Source organism: Onychomys torridus, chromosome 11 (assembly GCF_903995425.1).
Source record: "Onychomys torridus chromosome 11, mOncTor1.1, whole genome shotgun sequence".
Lineage (NCBI taxonomy): Eukaryota > Metazoa > Chordata > Mammalia > Rodentia > Cricetidae > Onychomys > Onychomys torridus.
Window position 1 is genome coordinate 42032029 of NC_050453.1, and position 17998 is coordinate 42050026.

At 45.9% G+C, this 17998-nt stretch overlaps 1 protein-coding gene across 3 annotated transcripts in view; it reads left to right on the plus strand.

Moving 5' to 3' along the window:
• Positions 1-17998, plus strand: part of Rgl1 (ral guanine nucleotide dissociation stimulator like 1) — a 260603-nt gene that overhangs the window by 217919 nt on the left and 24686 nt on the right. For all 3 annotated transcript variants that reach the window (XM_036202127.1, XM_036202129.1, XM_036202128.1), the window contains 6 exons: positions 44-228; positions 3163-3287; positions 4869-5084; positions 8223-8326; positions 12478-12562; positions 17006-17095. In XM_036202127.1, coding sequence (XP_036058020.1) covers positions 44-228; positions 3163-3287; positions 4869-5084; positions 8223-8326; positions 12478-12562; positions 17006-17095 — 805 coding nt within the window. The remainder of the gene's footprint in view (positions 1-43; positions 229-3162; positions 3288-4868; positions 5085-8222; positions 8327-12477; positions 12563-17005; positions 17096-17998) is intronic.

The window sequence follows — 17998 nt, forward strand, 5'->3', positions numbered from 1 at the left end:
CCTACAGGCATCCGGGTTCAATGGTTCTGTTTCTCCTTCCCAGTGCCATTGCCTCCATCTTGCGGGCCTGGCTTGACCAGTGTGCGGAGGACTTCTGGGAACCCCCTCACTTCCCTTGCCTGCAGAAACTGCTGGAGTATCTCAAACGGATGATGCCTGGCTCCGACCCGGAGAGGAGAGCACAAAACCTTCTTGAACAGTTTCAAAAGCAGGAAGTGGATTCTGACAGTGAGTACCTGTTGGGTCCCGGGTAAAACTAGACTGGGATTCTGCAGTGTGGAGGTTCTCCATTTGTTGGCTGGTACCCTCAGAAAACTGGGGTAGGTGTAAAATAGTGCAAATGTTAATTTCAGAACCTTATAGTTTTAGTGTGAAAAGAGGGATTTTCAAAACTGGCTCCAGGATTTTACAGATTAAATTGTGAAGCCGATTCAGAGGAGCGAAGCCATTTCCTGGGGTTCTTCCTGTTACCAAGAATAGAGTTTCCTTGATTTTTTTTTTTTTTTAACTTTCCTTTGTCAACATGGGCCATGGTGAACATGAACTGGCTATGTATTCTCTGCCTAACATCTCCTATCAGATGTAAACCTGTCACAAACAACCACACCATGAGGCCGGCAGGGATTCAAGCCCATTTCCCTCTCCAAAGCTTGGAGGGGTGTTTCTCCTTTGCGCTAGAAAGCATTACTGTAATGTGTCCTGGCAGCGAGGAGTACTGTCATTACTCTCTAATGGCTGCATCAGAGGAAGTTTCTGAGCTGTTTTTTCCTACTGGAGGCTGACCTCTGATTTCCAAGGACAAATGCAGGAGGCCACTGCTGCTGGCCATAGAGTGATTTGACTGCCAAGCTCTAAAGAGGTTAGTCAAGAGGTTCCATCACGTTTCCCGAGTGATGAGATAGCCTTTCACTCGGTGCCGGTAACAGTTCCCATGGCAGCTGACCCACTTGGAACTTCTGATGGGCACTTCCTTGAAGTAATGCCTGATTTCCTCATCGAGGGAAAGGAAACGGGTCCTAACGCAGATAAAGGATGCCACCCCAGAGCCAAAGAAAACAGTAACTCCAAATTCCACTCCATACCCGTTGACTGGTTCCTATGTACTGGGGACCAGAGAAGGGGATTGCGATTGCATCATTTGGCTCAGATTGCAAAGGCTTTGTATCTCCGATGACTTCATCTGCCCGGAATGCTTGAATACCCGGGAAGCTCCAGCTGCCAGACCTCAGCTCCCTTCAGGGCCTCTGGCCCAGCTTAGTGCTGGAGTGGAAAATGCTGTTGCTGCTGCTGCCCTGGAGCCCAGCTCTCCCCACTGGGGCTGCCTCTGGCTCCATGCCTAATTGGGGAACCAGTGGGACCAGTCATTGGTCGTCTCCGGCTGGGGGACTGGAGGCCAGAGCTCTTTTGGCAGGCAGAGGCAGGGACCAGGGAGGTGGCCTGACTTCACAAAAACTTTTAGGCAATACCCAAGAATGAATCTTTTCCAAGGCAACCGTTATCAAGAAGGCTCCGGGCCCTGTTTATGAGGTTCAGGCGCCATTCCTGAGTGGGGGTGTTGGGAGCTTGGCTCCCTTGTGCCCCACTCCTCAGGTCACACTAGCGAAAGCAGCAAGCTCTCCTGTGTGTTCTCAAAAGTAAAACTGCTTAGAGTTTTTACATACGCCCTGGAGAGTCAGGTGCTGGAGCAGGAAAGTCATAGGCCAGGTCCCAGAGAGAAAAGATTACAGTCTTCACATAGAGTTACATTCTAGGTGTATACCAGACTTAGAAATGCTCGAATGAATGAATGAATGATGTTAGTCCTTAGCCTGTACTCTCCTCGGCTGGAGCAGGATGGCCTCTGTCTTACAGGCATTGTGGTACACTGTAGCTGTCAGGAGGCATGGAAGGCCCCTTTGAACTTTGATTGGCACATCAGACTTCTTACTTCTCCACTCAGTGAGAAAGTACCAGAGTTGAGTGGAGGGAAAGTACTGGGATCAGGCTAGCACCCTGCACGTGGTGGGATTTTAGCTCTTTAATTGGTACTTGCTTGCATCCAAGGTAACAGGAATAGGTAGTGCTGCCCTCCTACCTTTTCCAGACCTAACTCAAACCCTTCCACATCAGAGGCTTCAACTCTGAGGTCCAGTCCTGAAACCACAGCCCTGTCACCAGAGTGTCAGGTAGCACGTGGTACCTGACAGGTGTATGTAGGTCTCACTTTGGGCTCCCTGTTTCTCAGAGGTGGCTTAGAAGAAGCTGCATCGATTTGATGATGTAGATGCCTAACAGCGCCCATTCTAAAGAGAGAGGGCTTAAAATGTGAACATGCTGAGGGAGTAGTAACACAGGAGGGACTTCCTGCCAAGAGGCCCACCCACCCCCCACCCCACCACCCCCACGAGTAATGGCGGGCTTGACCGGAAGGAGAGTGAGGGGTGTGACAGGAATGAGGTTGGGAAACGGCTCAGGAACTGAGAGAAGATTCCAGTAAGGGACTTTCAAGTGGAGGCTGGAGGCTCTTCGGGAGTGATTAGTGGGTAGTGATTTTCTTTGACTTCTTCAGGTTATGACCCTTGTAACTTTCTGGTGATTGGTGATCAGCTATATAGGGTTCCAGTGAGTTTAGTTTAAATTGATTTCATGCTTTGTACACACTCAAGGTGGGAGCCGATAGAAACTCTCAAAGTTTGAGACTGCCAACTGTTATTAACAGTTTTACGGGTCTCACGCGCATCTCTGAAACCCAAATGGCCTGTCCTACCCTCCAAAGCTTGGCCTGCTTCCTGCTCAGTCTTAGGCTCTGGTTCTGAGTGGCCCAACAATCAAGGATTGTGTGGCTGGGGTGAAGGTACTAGCTAGCTCGGTTAGTCCCGGAAGTGATGATGGAGTTGGTAGGAGCCGAGATGAGAGGTGTGTTCAGCTTCCCTTCTGTGGTCTTTGCCTAGGCTAGCCTCTGAATGACTTCTCTGGGATAGCTCAAGGCCTCTGAGCTTAATAAAAATGAACACACAGGATTGGACCTCCAATTTGCTCTGATATATCGCTCTTGTTCATTTTTACCTGTGATTTTCTGAAGAGTTAGTTCTCTTCTTCCTGAATGAAAGAAATGTAGCTTGACGCCATGAACAAAGCCTTATGTGGCATCCATTTACTGATTGTTTCCCCCATTGTGGACAGATGGACTTCTCAACACCAGCTCCTTCAGCCTGGAAGAGGAAGAGGAAGTGGAGAGCGGAGGGTCAGCAGAATTCACGTGCTTCTCAGAAGATCTGGTGGCAGAACAGCTGACCTACATGGACGCAGTAGGTCTCTCACTGTATCTCAGATGTGCTTCCACTGAAAAAAACATGGGGCGGTGACGATACTAGTGCCCCAGAGGGCAGTGGGCAGCACCGGGGAATGTGCTAGAACTCCTTTTAAGTCTCTGACTCTTTGAGAGTCTGTGGCTGTAAAGGGAGAGTTAAGATGCTGTGTGAATCACTCCTGTGAATAATTCAAGCCCCAGCTCTTCTTGCAGTCCTGGGTGAAAGTGCATTTTCCTCAGCGCTCAGGTCACAGAGGGAAGTAAGAATTCTAATCCTAGTGAAACAGAATCTACCCTGTTCTGTGGGTATTTCTCTCCCTTCAGACTCATAAATACTTCAAGAGCTGAACAGTTTATTTGGAGGATTGTAACAGGTCAAAGCACAAGCTAGGATGAAGTAAATTCATTGACTCCACATGTGACTGGATCTGGCAGCATGTGCATTTCCTGCACACTTGAATTTGGACTCTTTCTGTGTGCTGTGCATGTTTGACGGTGTTCGTCCCATTTCAGAGCTTCACGTATGCCGGAAAACATAGCTAAGGAATTAGCCATTGCGTGGTGGCTTCACTCTTCTGCCCTTAACTGAGCTCTGTCCCTTGTGCAGCATGCAAGATGGCCCAAGTTCCCATCTAATGGAGAGCAAATAACGTTTGGGAAGTCGATCAGATAGTCTGCATGGAACACATGCTGGTGGAAAGTCGATCAGATAGTCTGCATGGAACACATGCTGGCCATCTTTCTTTATACCAACTTTTACACATCTTATATTGAATTATACAGTTGATCTATTCAGCTGTGTTGTTGTTGAACAACTGATGGGGTAAGGGAAGGATGAAAAATATCTTGTTTTTATTGCTTTAAGGAAAAGACCTGAAAACCAGGCTTTAGGTCCCCCATTCTTCTGTGTAGTATGTGAGGTTGAACTCCACCCCCATTCTGTTAGCTTCTTTCTCTGCTTTGAAAAATGAGAAACAGTTGCATTGAAAGCTGTGGCATGTGCTATGTTTGTGTGAACTTCTTTTTGGGTGGCCCGAGAGCATCTGTTTGGGGGCAGACAGCTTGAGTGTCCAGGGCACTCCATCTGATTGGGAGGTTAAAATAACCATCGCCTCTTTTTGGTTTTGATCAGTAGCACAGATCTTCATAGACTTACTTGACTTTCTGTGGAAATAAAAATGGCTATGGGTATTTTCATTTTCTTTTGGTCAGATTTTTTTTTCTCAGTTAAGCAGATTCAAAAGATCATGTGGGGTCCAGGTGTGGTGGCGCACACCTTTAACTCTAACACTGGGGAGGCAGAAGCAGGTGGATCTCTATGAGTTCAAGGCCAATCTGGTATACATAATGGGTTCTAGGACAGCCAGGACTACATAGAGAAGTCCCGTTTAAAAAAAAAAAAAAAATCCAAAAAAACAACCCAAAAAAACCTCCCAAAACATAAACAAACACCATGCAGCAAGTCAAGCAGAAAAAGATTATTTATCCATTTACAAAACACCAATTTGCAGATGTCCTGGATGACATGTTGTGTAAAGCATCTGTGTTTTCTTCAATATCAATTTCTCTTTTGTTTCAGCAACTATTCAAGAAAGTAGTACCTCACCACTGCCTGGGCTGCATTTGGTCTCAGAGGGATAAAAAGGAAAACAAACATTTGGCTCCCACGATCCGTGCCACCATCTCTCAGTTCAATACCCTCACCAAATGTGTCGTCAGCACCATCCTGGGGAGCAAGGAACTCAAAACCCAGCAGAGAGCCAAAATCATCGAGAAGTGGATTAACATCGCTCACGTAATTATCTTATAAAAAAAATCTTTGTGTTTGGTAGATGGCCTTCCTGAGTCCCTGTGACTTCAGCCCCAAGTTCTCAGACAGGGATTGCACTCTGTTGAGGCCCAGAATCTAGTCTATTGGAGCCGCTGGTCACATGCCACGAGACTAGCATCTAACACAGTGTACAGAAAGGCACAGTCTCCAAGTTATCGTTCTACTGCATGAGACCCTAATGTGTTTGCGTTCCAATATTATACACTACAGGGCTATAACAAGATAGACCGCAGTTGACTTAGCTGGACAGGAGTCAGATGATCCCCACCTGTGCAGGAGAGGGGTCAGCAATATGAGTGCTATAGATGGGGAGGGAGAAAAGTTACCTCCGATCACGTGATCAAGGAAGACCACGTGGATGAATTCAGCTTTCTCTATTGAAGGGTAGGATTGTAGCTACTTGAAGATGAAAGGTTTCTTCTAGGCAAGAAGGAGCTACAGTCAAAATGAAAAAATGGTTGTGAAATTAGTTGATATATAAATACCCTATTAGTCTGTTGTGTTCTGGGCCGTGGTTGACCCTCAACCAAAACAGAACACATTTTGCTTCACGTCTCATTAGACGTATTTTCCCACCATGCCTTCTTTATAGGACACACCACCTGAATCTTTCACATTTTTCTCTTATTGTTTTTGACCAAAAAAAGTGAAGCCACAAAAGTTCCAGAGAATTTGCTTCTTTTTGAGTCTTTAGGATGGCCTGTCACCCCACACATGCTAGTGTCTGAGAGAAATAAGCAAGAAGCAGAACACAGAAGTTGCAGAGAATTTCCATCTCCCCTGTTCTAAGTCAAACTTATTTCTCCACAAAAAGTTTTGAGAGAATTTGACACTATTGTGGGGGTGTCTCTTTCTTCTTAGGACTGTAAGAAAATATTTTTGCCACAACATTTATGTCTCAAAACTAATGGTCTTTAGGCCCGAATTCCTTGACCTACTTAGACAGCCAAAACACAGCATCCCTGTGTGTGGCGTAGTGTGACTCAAAGAATGACTTTTGGTTGAAGTTAAATATAGATTGTGTTTTTATATGATAAAAACTCTGTGGATAACACATCCCATAGCATGTGTACAAAGCCAGAAATCTTTATCCTTGCTGTTACAGTGGGCTTTTCCCCAATGTTGAATATGTTATGTCTCTTGAAATCGCATAGAATAACTTCATAAAATGCTGAAACTCACAGGTGGTTTTCTGCCAAGATTTATTTTATTTTTCACTCATTAGTCACAGTCGATTTCTATTGAAAAAAAAGTTTGAAAAATGATATTAATTTTACATGTAGAAACAATTTCTGACCTAATATGGGTGTGTATTCTTGGCCTGGCCTCTGGGCTGCATTTTTGGTTTTGCATTGCATCTTTTGGAATACTCCTCCTTTTCTGGAAACATGACTGGGTGCTTCATGTGTTCCCTTAAGCCCTTAGCCTCAGCCTGTTACTGAGTAATGTGTTCCATATGTTTATTACGATGGACATGATATATCAGGGCCTGGGTGTCTTTATTGCAAGTTTCCTGATTTTTAGAGCATAACTTTGGGATGCTGAACCTTTGTTGAACCATGCTGTCAGAGTGTGGTTTCCACACAGCAGCAGCTCTATGCTCCCTCCCTCCCTCCCTCCTCCTCAATTTCTCCCTCCCTCCTTCCCTCTTGCCCCCCTCCTCCATTCCTCCCTCCCTCCCTCCCTCCCTCTCTCCTTCCTCCTCCCTCCTTCCCTCCCTCCCCTTCCTTCCTTCCTTCCTTCCTTCCTTCCTTCCTCCCCTCCCTCCCTCCCTCCCTCCCTCCTTCTCTCCCTCCCTCCCTCTCTCCCTCCCTCTCTCTCTCTCTCTCCCTCCCTCCCTCCCTCCCTCCCTCTTTCTTTCTTTTGCTCTCCCACCTCACCTTCCTCTCTCCATCCCCCTTCCCTCTCTCCCTGCTTCCCCCCCCCCCCCCCTCTCTCTCTCTAAAGGCAACATCAGGACATTTTTAAAGACTGGGCATGACTTTTATGAACTACATTAGAATTGACCCTGAAGAAAATGTTTGAGGGTTTAGTTGGCGTGCATGGTTTTGTCATGCCGAATTGGAGAGTTCTGTGTCTCCTCCATAGTGCAGATCAACAACGCTAAGCAAAGGATTCTTGAAGCAGTTTGTGTTTCTGCCCAACTGCTCTGACACGTCTTCTGAGGTGTTCTCCATGAAGCTAAGCATGTGCTCACACAGTGTACTCAGTTGTACATCCTGGGAAAAGTGCACTCCTGTGCACTTCTGTGCGAAGTGTCTCCTCTGACATTCACGCAGTGTGGTCCCCCAGGCCAGCCAGCAATGAGACCCTCTCCTACTATTCTGTGGGTTTTTTCCTCCAGGGCCACTGACTACCCACACACGGGCTTGGCCCCTTATGGTAGGATACTTTTAGGCAAGGAGCCTCTCTCCTTGCCCAGAAAGCAACACCCAGAATCTTTCCTGTTCTCTTTCTGTTTTGTTTTAAAACACTGCCAAAATGAAACTTATTTTAAAAGCCCGAGTTATTTTGGAAGCATTGAAGTACCAAGGTGTTTCTGAATGTTTACGATTGTGGGACAAGCCAATTTGAAACCAAATGAATGTGTATAAAAATATCCCCCCTTGGCTAAGAGCATGAAAGCCCAAGTTCAACTTGTGGTGAGGTTTTATTGCCAAGTTATATACACCTCGCAGGGCATGAGCTCTGTGTACCATCTGAACTTCTGGTGGCTGCTGCCCAGCTCCCCCAGAGCCTACAGGGCACTGTGGTCCTCTGCATGGATTCCTAAGGCGTGTGTATGCTTCCTGCAGAAGAAAATGGCTTACCTCCTCTAGTTGTTTTTACTGGGAAAGCTGGAAACTATAAAACTGTAACAACAACGCAAAAATATATTGGTAGGGGGAGGAGGGAAACACGCTTACCATGCCAAAATCTATAAAGTGTTTTGGTGACTGGGGCGGGAGGAAGGAGCCACTTTTTGATGTCCAGTATTTATACAGCTGCCTATTTAGTGGTAAGAATTCATAGCAGCTGTAATACCTCTAACACAGGAAACCAGCAGCCCACTGCAATACTGATATTTAAATGCCTTTTATGTCTTCCTCACTCCCCGTACAGGAATGTAGAATCCTGAAGAATTTTTCCTCCTTGAGGGCCATCGTCTCCGCACTGCAGTCCAATTCCATCTATCGGCTGAAAAAGGCTTGGGCTGCTGTCCCAAAGTAAGTTCCCCAGTGCCTGCTCAGGTTTGCCCTGCCCCGGTGACCGGTTGCTGCTTCCGTACCGTGGGTGCTTACTGTCAGAACACATATTATGTGACAAGAGAAACAGATTAGAAACCCCGTGTGTGTTCCAGGAAGGGTGCACTAATGAATTTCGAGGGAGGGCTGCTGCACAATTCTCGGTGTGTGCCAGAGCCGTGATTATCAACCCTGGGGATGATTTGAAGGGTGTGTTTAGTGTCTGGACGTGGAGGGATGAGGTTGGGCAGTTTGTGTGACTTCTCGTTATTTTTCAGCCTCATTCCAAAGCCCTCAGCTGCTCCAGGATGTGAGGGATAATGTGTGCAGCTGGGACCTTAGTTATCGATGGTTGATAGGAAACCATCTTCTGCTTCAGCGTATTAAAAGCTGTCTTAGGTGAGGGGCGCCTTTCACGGTGCCTGACTGAGATGATCAACTACTGACGTCCTGTGCTATGTGTTCTTCATAGTTCGTGGTCCGACCTTTGGAATAACTGGTAACACAGTTATCTTATTCTGTCACTGTTGCTGTTTCTTCCACTTCTGGCACTTTGATTGTGGACCAGAGACTTTTTTTTTTCCCAAAGGAAGGGACAGATTGTTCCCACCTTAGTTCAAATTTAGAGGGTGTCTTAGTTAGAGTTTCTACTACTGTGATACATCACCATGACCAAAAGCAGCTTGGGGAGGAAAGGGTTGATTTCACTATACAAGTCCATCATCCAGGGGAAGTCAGGGCAGGAGCCTGGAGGTAGTAGCTGATGCAGAGGCCAGGGAGGAACAGTCCTTACTGGATTGACGAGCCTTCTTTCTTGTACCATCCAGGATGACTTGCCTGGGATGGCACCCCCCACAGTGAATTGAGTGCTCCCATATCTATTATCAGTCAAGAAAATGCTTCTGTAGAATTGGCCTGTAGGCAAGGTTATGGGGGCATTTTCTTGATTAAGATCTCTTCTTCCCAGAATATTCTCGCTTGTGTTAAGTTGACATAAAACCCAGCCAGCCCAGAGGGTAAGCCTTGTGTCGTGGATACCAGTTGGGCTAGCTCCATCCAGACCTTCCCAGGCTTGAACTAGTGAGGCTGTCAAGGTGTATCAGGAAGAGTGTGGGAACTGCCTGTCTTCCCTATATACAGCATAGTCAGTGTTGACTAGGGGGAAGTCAGTGGACTCTCTAGCTGTGGCTGCCCTATGTTTGTGCTCAAACTGCAAGTCCTCTGTGCTCAGTTCCATCATCTTATTCTGATTAAACCCTGAGCGATTGACACTGTTTGTGTTCATTACTTGTCTGGTAACTGCTATGAAATACCCGACCAAACCACCGTAAGGAAGAAAGGATTTATTTTGCTTTACAGTTCTAGAGGATACAATAGGCGGGGCAGTAGGAGCAGGAAGTATCTACAGTCAGAAAACAGAGAGCAATGATTGCTCGTTTTTCCTTTTTGTTCAGCCCAGGACTCCAGCCTGTGGGATGGTATGGCCCACCTTTAGGGTGGTGTCGTAGTTACTGCTCTGTTACTGTGAAGAACAAAGCAATTTTATAACGGAAGACATTTAACTGGGGGCCTACTTGCTTGCAGTTTCAGAGGATTAGTCCATGGTCATCATGGCGGGGAGCATGATGGCTGGTGTGCATGGTTCTGGAGCAGTAGCTGAGAGCTTACATCTCGATCTGAACAGGGGAGAGGGCGACTGCATCTGGCATGGACTTTGAAAGCTCCAAGCCCTCCCATAGTGACACACCTCCTCCAACAAGGCCACACTTCTAATCCTTCCTACACAGTTCTGCCAACTGCAGACCAACCATTCAAATGTATGAGCCTACGGAGGCCATTCTGGCTCAAACCAGCACAGGTGGGTGTTTCCACCTCAACCATATCGAGATATGTTTTTAGAAATATACGCAGAGATATGTTTCCATGGTGACTCTAACCACCATCATTCTAGTCAGTCCTCTAAGGGCCCACATCAGCAAACCAGAGTTTATGCTGGGAAATGGGGTGCCAGGGGACTCAGGCTTACAGATGAGAAGCAACATTGATTGGCTAGGTAGTTCTTGATGCTTTCATAAGAAGGAGTTAAAGTGAATGCTATTAGTCCTAGCACAGGGAAAGCAGAGGCAGGTGGACATCTGTGGATTGGATGCCAGCCTGGCTGATATAGCAAGTCCCAGGCTAGCCAGGGCCGCATAATGAGACCTCGTCTTACAAAACAAATCGTAATATGCTTTGAGTTGCAGAGCCATAGGAACCCAAACCGCCTGCACTACAAAGCTTCAGCTGTGTCAGAACAAAAATGGAAGCGAGGCTCCCAAGTTCACGGCACTTTTCCTGATGGCCACTCTTGGTTTCTCCCCCCCTCTCCATTTTCACTGTTCCAGTAGTGCCTGTAACTCTGTATGAGAGAGATTAGTTTCCTCAGAACACACATTTAATGAAAGATACAGGTCCTATAGAATCACTGGGTGGCTGCCCCTGGTGAAGCAGGAGGAAAATCGAAGCCTACATCCTCCACCCCTTGACATCCCTTCCCTTCCCCTCATTACTCTTCCACACAAACAAAGGAGTGGTCAGATATGACAATCCAGGCCTGTCTGGCGTCACTGAAAGATGACTGTGGCTTTCACTGGTGGTTGACAACACAGCACTGTGGAAAGTCCCTAGCCAGCCCAGGATTTCTTCTGCAACAGGGCTCAGTCTTCACTGCATGTTCAAAAGCTAGCGCACATGGGGGCTCGAGAGATGGCTGAATGGTGAAGAGCAGTCCATGCTCTTGTAGAGGACCCAAGTTCAGTTCCCTTTAAGTCCAGAGGGCCGCATGCCTCTAGGCTCTGAGAGCCCTGCAGTACACCTCATACACAGACACATGTGAACACATAATGAAAGTCGTACAAACGAATCTTTAAAATAATTCTCTACAGTACATGTGTGTTAGTTTCTTGGGTTGCCAGGGAGAAGATCCATTCTTTCAGCTAGTTTTTAAAACAACTTTTCAAAAACAAAAGCAAAAAAACACTGAATCCTGTTGGACATGTATGATTTGTTGGTTGGTTTATGTTTTAGAAAGGACAGCATAGAATATCACTGAATCCCTTTCCATATCAGTTTTATGTGTTCTCCATGGCTAAATTCAGGGAGGTGGAGTCAAGAGATCTTATTTAGTAACCGCTTTTATTATAATCCTTTACATTTCTAGCTTTCAGTAGACAGAGGCCGCCTACTTATTTCTTTCTATTGAAATACTTGCATAATTAAGGTCTTAATTGTTTTCTCCAAAACAGAAATAGCTTTCATGGTTGGTTATACAAATAATATTATACTTATTATAATGCAAATAAGTCTTAATAAGGGCCTTTTTATGATAATAAAGATGTTGAACACGTGGGGATTTGGCTGCTAATCATTTGTAGCCTTCAGAGTCATCCATTCAGTGGCTGTGGAAAGAGGTGTATACAGACAAGCAGGGTGCTCTTGGGGGAGTGCATGGGGAGGGGCATGGGCCTCACAGGTGCGTTACATGTCATGCTTCAGTGGTTTTCCTGTGTACGCATGAGAAAACGGAAACAGCCAAGTTAAGCACTTTGTCCAAGATCATCCCAGAGGAAGTTAGTAGGTTTGAACCCATGCCCCATGGCTGTAGAACCCATTGTGGTTCTCCCAGTCCACTCTGACTCCGAGAATAGGAATAGGCCCAGGATGCAGAACATCTGGGTTCTGTGTCTGCAGCTCTCAGCAGTTACTAGGGAAAACTAGGGTAAACACGGCCCTGGTGTCCTTCCCTCTAAACTTAGGTGTCTGGCCCAGATGACCTCTGCAGGACTCTGTATTATCGGGATAAATGCTTTCTAAACTAAGTTAAGGGAACATTTCTCTAGACCTTGATGCCTCAAGTGAATTGTCATTTTTAAATTAAATATGTTAGACTAACAATTCCCCCTCTCACTTGAGTAGCCGTGTGCATCTTTTACAGAAGCTACCCACATGAGGACACCCATTAGCTCCATTTGTGCTACATCCCCACAATCCTGAGGTTCAAATGGTCTTTCATGGCACTGTGTACTGAAGACAGCTGAGCTTAGGTGTCGGATTTTTGCTATCTGTTGTTTATTTTTTCTTTTCTTTCTTCATAGGGACCGAATGCTGATGTTCGAAGAACTTTCAGATATCTTCTCTGATCATAACAACCATCTAACCAGTCGGGAACTGCTGATGAAGGTGAGGATCCTGGGCAGCCCTGAGGTGACTCTGCTAAGAGCGGCTCGAAAGCTGCTTCCGTCCCTTCAGCCTCCCGGGGAAGCAGAATTTTCATCTTATATATAGTCTAGGAAACGTGGGACTGAGAGAATTCAAAGCCCAGTTGAGCTTTCTCCTTCCACCTTTTCCTTCTTCCCACCCACACAATTGAATCAAAACCAGGGTTCAAATGTGTACGTCTTTAACAAGCAGCTACTTAGTGCTAGCAGTTGCATGAATGAGAGGCTTTGGAATAGTCCTTCAGTAAAACAGCTCTTAGAATGACAGAGGCCAGCCTGCCATCCCACATCCTTTTTTTTTTTTTTTTTTTTGACCAAATTGCACAATATTTTTCAGTCAGCAATGTTTTATTGAGCACCAGATAAGTCGTGACGCCTGAGCTGTCTGCTAGGCACAAGGACAGCCTGGCTCACTCTACTTCTTTAGAAATGTGTCGAATGCCTAGTATTTATAAAATGTGGAACTTGTCTTTAGAAATATGAAGCTTTATAACACAGCCTCTGTGTGGAGGAGTTCACCATGGTTGAGGACTGTGCACATATACAATAATTACCCACATAAAGACAGGTAACCGTGCACACTCACTGGGGAGTTAAGACAGGCCAGGTACTATCTTCATAGCCTTCTACCATCTCAATTTTGTCATCTTCGTTTTGTAGATAGCCAAGACCCATAGGTGGATGTAACATGGCCCAATCCTAAGCTACGCACCTAACATGTAGTGTAGCTGAATTGTGAATCCAATTTAGGGACAATCAGAGACCTGTGCTTTGTTTCCCCGATGCCTGGTGCAGTGCCTTGTGTGAAGTACTCACACAGAGCCTGTTGTTTGACTGCGTGGATTCATGGGCTTGTCAATCACATAACTGTATTTTTCCTGCTCTGGTTCCTTGGAGTAGATGATGTAGGGTGGGCAGGCGGTTTTTGCCGGTGCCTGACTTTGGCTTTGGATACCTGATGAACTGCACACTAAGCAACGATTCCTGTGACTGCATCACTCCTTGTTCATGTCGTCTGGATTCGCAGACTTTAAGTGGAAATCCATCTGGCTGGAAGGACATGGCTTAGCGGCCTCCCAGTGTGCAACACAGAGCTAGACTCATTGGAGCCGCACACTGAAATCCCAATAGCCCTGAATCATCCTTCCAAGACAGATAAATTGAATTGTGCAGCTCATTGCCTAGTGACAGTCTTCTGGCTGAAACCTTAGATGCAGGCTATATCTAGACATTAGAGATCCCATAAACCCTTCTCAGATGGAGACATCCACCTCAGTACTGTAAGTTAAATGTCACATAAGGCTCCAGTCCCAATGAACTGAACAACTTGGCGGTGAGTTCAGGTGGCCTGTACATTGTCATGAAAGCTGGTGGAATGCATTGGGCAGGCCATGTGTGTGTGCAGATCCCCTCCCCATCATCTCTGTTGATCATTACTCATGGGAAGTGTATATTCTGGGTGTAACTTCTCAGCACAGTTGTAAATAATGAGATCAAGGTACTTAAGATCTCAAAATAAGTGCTAAGAAAAACTACTGGGCCCTGTCTCTAATATGTTACTCCTAGACTCTGCTTTATACTTGGGTAATCTTAGTTTAAAATGACCTGTCTTCTACTTCTGGGTGAATGTAACATGCCACTTCTCTACTATTATGGCCCAAACAGTATAATACTTAGTAAACATTGTGGTTTTCTTTCTAACTCTTGAGAAAATATTTTTTAAATTTTCTTTTCAAAGACTGTCTTAAATTTATGATTTCTTAAACCTTATGATTTCTGAAACTTAGAATAATTACAAATCATTGAATCTGTAGATTTCAAAACAACAGAAAGCAAAATACCACCAAATTGTGGTTCTTCTGCCTCTTGGTGGACGGCAATTATCTCTAGTTACTTTAATATAAACATCTTCTAAAAAAAAACCTTCACGAGTCTGGCTCTGGTGGAAATGAATGGTCAGTGAAATGCTACAAGATGTTAATATCAAGGTCAGAGCAAGAGGCCATTCACACAGCATAATCCCATCCGAACAGAAGTTTCTGATAGCTTCTGAGCGGTAATTTCACCACCGTATCTTAAAATTGAGCCAGAAGCCAGCAGACAAAGTGACTGGAGACCTCACACAAGTCTCTCTGAGGCCCTGGGACGACATGAAGGCGGCTAGACTCTGCAAAAGTAGAGGCAAAGGAAAAGTGAGGCAAAAGGGAGAGACTCACACTAGGGAGAAAGAAGGTCAGTGGTGGAGAGGGCAGGATGCGCCAGGATCGGAGTGAGAGGGTGGAGGAAGTGCACGGAGAAAATTGAAATCCACTGGCACAGAGGTGATGGTTGAAGTCATTTCCGACGACACAAGTCTGTTGGACAAGATGACTTGGGAAGAGGGAAGAGTAGCCAAGAGTCTGAGTGTGAGCCGTGAAGGAGGCAGGAGGAAAGAACCAGAGCGGTGCATTACAGGAGCCCACGGATGGTTGAGGGAAGTTCACCACAGTGGTGTGGAGGGATGGCAGTGTAAAGAACTTCAGACCAAGGGAGGAAATGACTGCAAATATTGATATGACAACTAAATGGATTTCCAGTTGACATTCCAGCGGGAAGACCTAGCAGTGACCAGTCACCTCTTCCTTCTTTGTCCTTATCCTTTTCCTTAGACAGCATCTCACCATGTGGTCCAGGCTAACCCTGAATTTATAGTGTAGCCCAGGCTGTCCTTGAACTCATGGTCCTCCTGCCTTGACCTCCCAAGTGCTCAGATTGTAGGAATGTACTGCCCATGCTGACTTGCCAGTTTTGTGGTAGGGCTGCGGGAATGGACGCTCACTCTCAGGAAACCAGGAAGTCATGAAATCAACAAATCTTGCTCCTCATCTCTGGTCTTCTTCTCTCCTGCTCCTAGGAGGGAGTCTTCAGTGCTCCTTAAGACCCCTCTGTTGGTTTATGATTCTTAGGTTTAACGTTTTAGAATTCCAAATAAGAATCTTACATAAGCAGGGCATGGTGGAACATACTAAGTCCTGGCACTTGGGAGGCAGAGGCATGTGACCCTCTTTGGGGCCAGCCTGTTCCATAGCAAGTCCCAGGCTAGCCAGAATTACACTGTTAACTCTGTTTTTTGGTTTTTTTTTTTTTTTAAAGAATTTTAGACAAATTTGAAATAATTCCCAGTGCTCTCTCTCTACCCATAATTGAGGTTCTGGAAGAAGTTATACACTAAGGAAGGGTTGCTGCTTGTCTTCACATTGGGAAGAATTGATTTCTCACTCCAAACTAGGTCCTTAAGGACCTGGGAGTGCTTGTCACCACCTGGTATGGGAAGTGGCACAGACTAGACTACTGTCATGAGTCCCCAGGAGACACTGTGTGGATGTCATTAGGTGACAGCTCTGGCCTTCTCTAATAAGGATTGCTGAGATGGATTCTGTTCCCCAGTGGCATCTCCCAGACAGGATCCCAGCTGGTTAATGGTATTTATGCCTTGGCACTATCAGTCAGGCCCTGACACCCAGAAAGAGTCCTTTTGTAATTGTAAGGTAATCTAAAGTCACATGCTTATAATGCAATCAACCCCAGAGAAACTGACTAAGGAAAAACTAGTATAGAGGTCACACTGAATTGCAAAACCTTCCATTCATGCAGTTCCTGGAAAATGAGAACTTAACAAGACCCTGAAACCACAAAGCTGAAACATTTTATGTTCAGTCAGCAAACCCATGATTAGTTGTTACGTAGAAGCTGGGTTCTCATGCCAGGGAGCAGGCAGGGAGCTTGGGTGGCCGCCTCTCCTCAAACCCCAAGAAGAAGGGTAGACTTGTAAGAGTTCCAAACTGGAGAGACATCACAGGGGACAGAGGGAACCCTACAATGACCCACCTTTCAGTAATTGGGATGCACCCTAACACTGGACTTCCTCAAAATCTTGCTGTGCAAATGTTTCACTTGGCTAAGAAGTACCACACAGTCCCCTTCCTTCACGGAATTCAGAATGCTGGCACATCCATTCCAGGCCAAGAGATAAAAGTCATTAAATGTTCAGGAAGAAGACTTCATTTCTAAGACATAAGATTACTTGGCATGAAACCCGGGATATGTGTAACAAACGTCTCTCATTTTGGGAACCACCTATCTTGTGTTGATGATTGATTTTCTAGTGAAATTAGGGACCCTGCTTTTACAGAGGTGGGGGGTAGGGTAGTACAATCTCAGACCACCACTTGTGGAGGCTAGTCTGTAGCAAGGCCCCCAAGCACAGCCATAACACAGCCTGAGGGCCTGCTGGAGGCCTCTTCATTTGCATGGCATCTTGGGACTTGGGAAGAGATTGTATTCTAGAACCTAGAAACCTCTTTCCTTCTCTCCCAATTGACAACCTCCATGACTCTTCTCTATGGATGCTCGCTCTGTTTCTTAGGAAGGAACCTCAAAATTTGCAAACTTGGACAGCAGTGTGAAAGAAAACCAGAAGCGGACCCAGAGGCGGCTGCAGCTACAGAAGGACATGGTATGTCTGCCCCTGTTCTCTGGCAGGAGAGTGGCCCTATGAACTTGGCTAGGCAGCTGGCATATGACCCCAGCATCTTCCACCTGCAGGACACCCATACTTGTCAAAGGTCTCTCCCATTCTTTGCCTTAACCTGGAAGGTTTTTAGCAAAAGTGTTAGACCCATTGAAAAATGAATACCAAGAGATGCAAATTTCCAGCGGGCCAGCCCTCCCCCCCTACACACACACCAGATAATGTAGGAAAGTGTGCAGTGGGCGTGTTTCCATCCCTCTTGCCATTCCCCCACCCACTTTTACACTTGCATGCTGCTGCCACTTGGCTCAGAAGCCTCCTAGGCTTTGAGTATGTAATGGCCGAGGAAAGACATTGTCTCCTGCTAGGAAGATTGGTCTTTGTATTTAAAGATCATCATTTCATTTGTTCCCAGTCTCCCTAATCATTGCCTAGCTCTCCGTACTAATTCTGGGTCCTAACTGGATCTAGTTCAGTTCTGAGAATACCATGCCTCCTCTCTGAAGGCAGAGGGACAGCTATTACCATCTTTGGTTCTGTCCTTAAATCCCCAGCTCTCAGAAGAGGGTGTGGGGACAGAAGGGGACATTGAAGACTAGACAAATGATTATTCTCACCCTTGCCTGGTGAGAACTTTCCTTAGGGCTGGACATAAATCAGTAATGTTTGTTTTTTGAGTACGAGAACTCCTCTGTAACCTAAAGCTGATCAAACTCAAGAGTGTTTCACATTTTGGGGTTGTTGAAAGACAGTTAAAAATAGCGCTAGGGAGGGTATTTTAGTTCAGGATAAGACCTTGTACACACGATGGGGAAGGACAAGCTGCAGTCGAGCTGACAGCAAGTTTCTGAAGGACAAAGTCCTGCGTGGTGTGAACTGGCTGAGGAC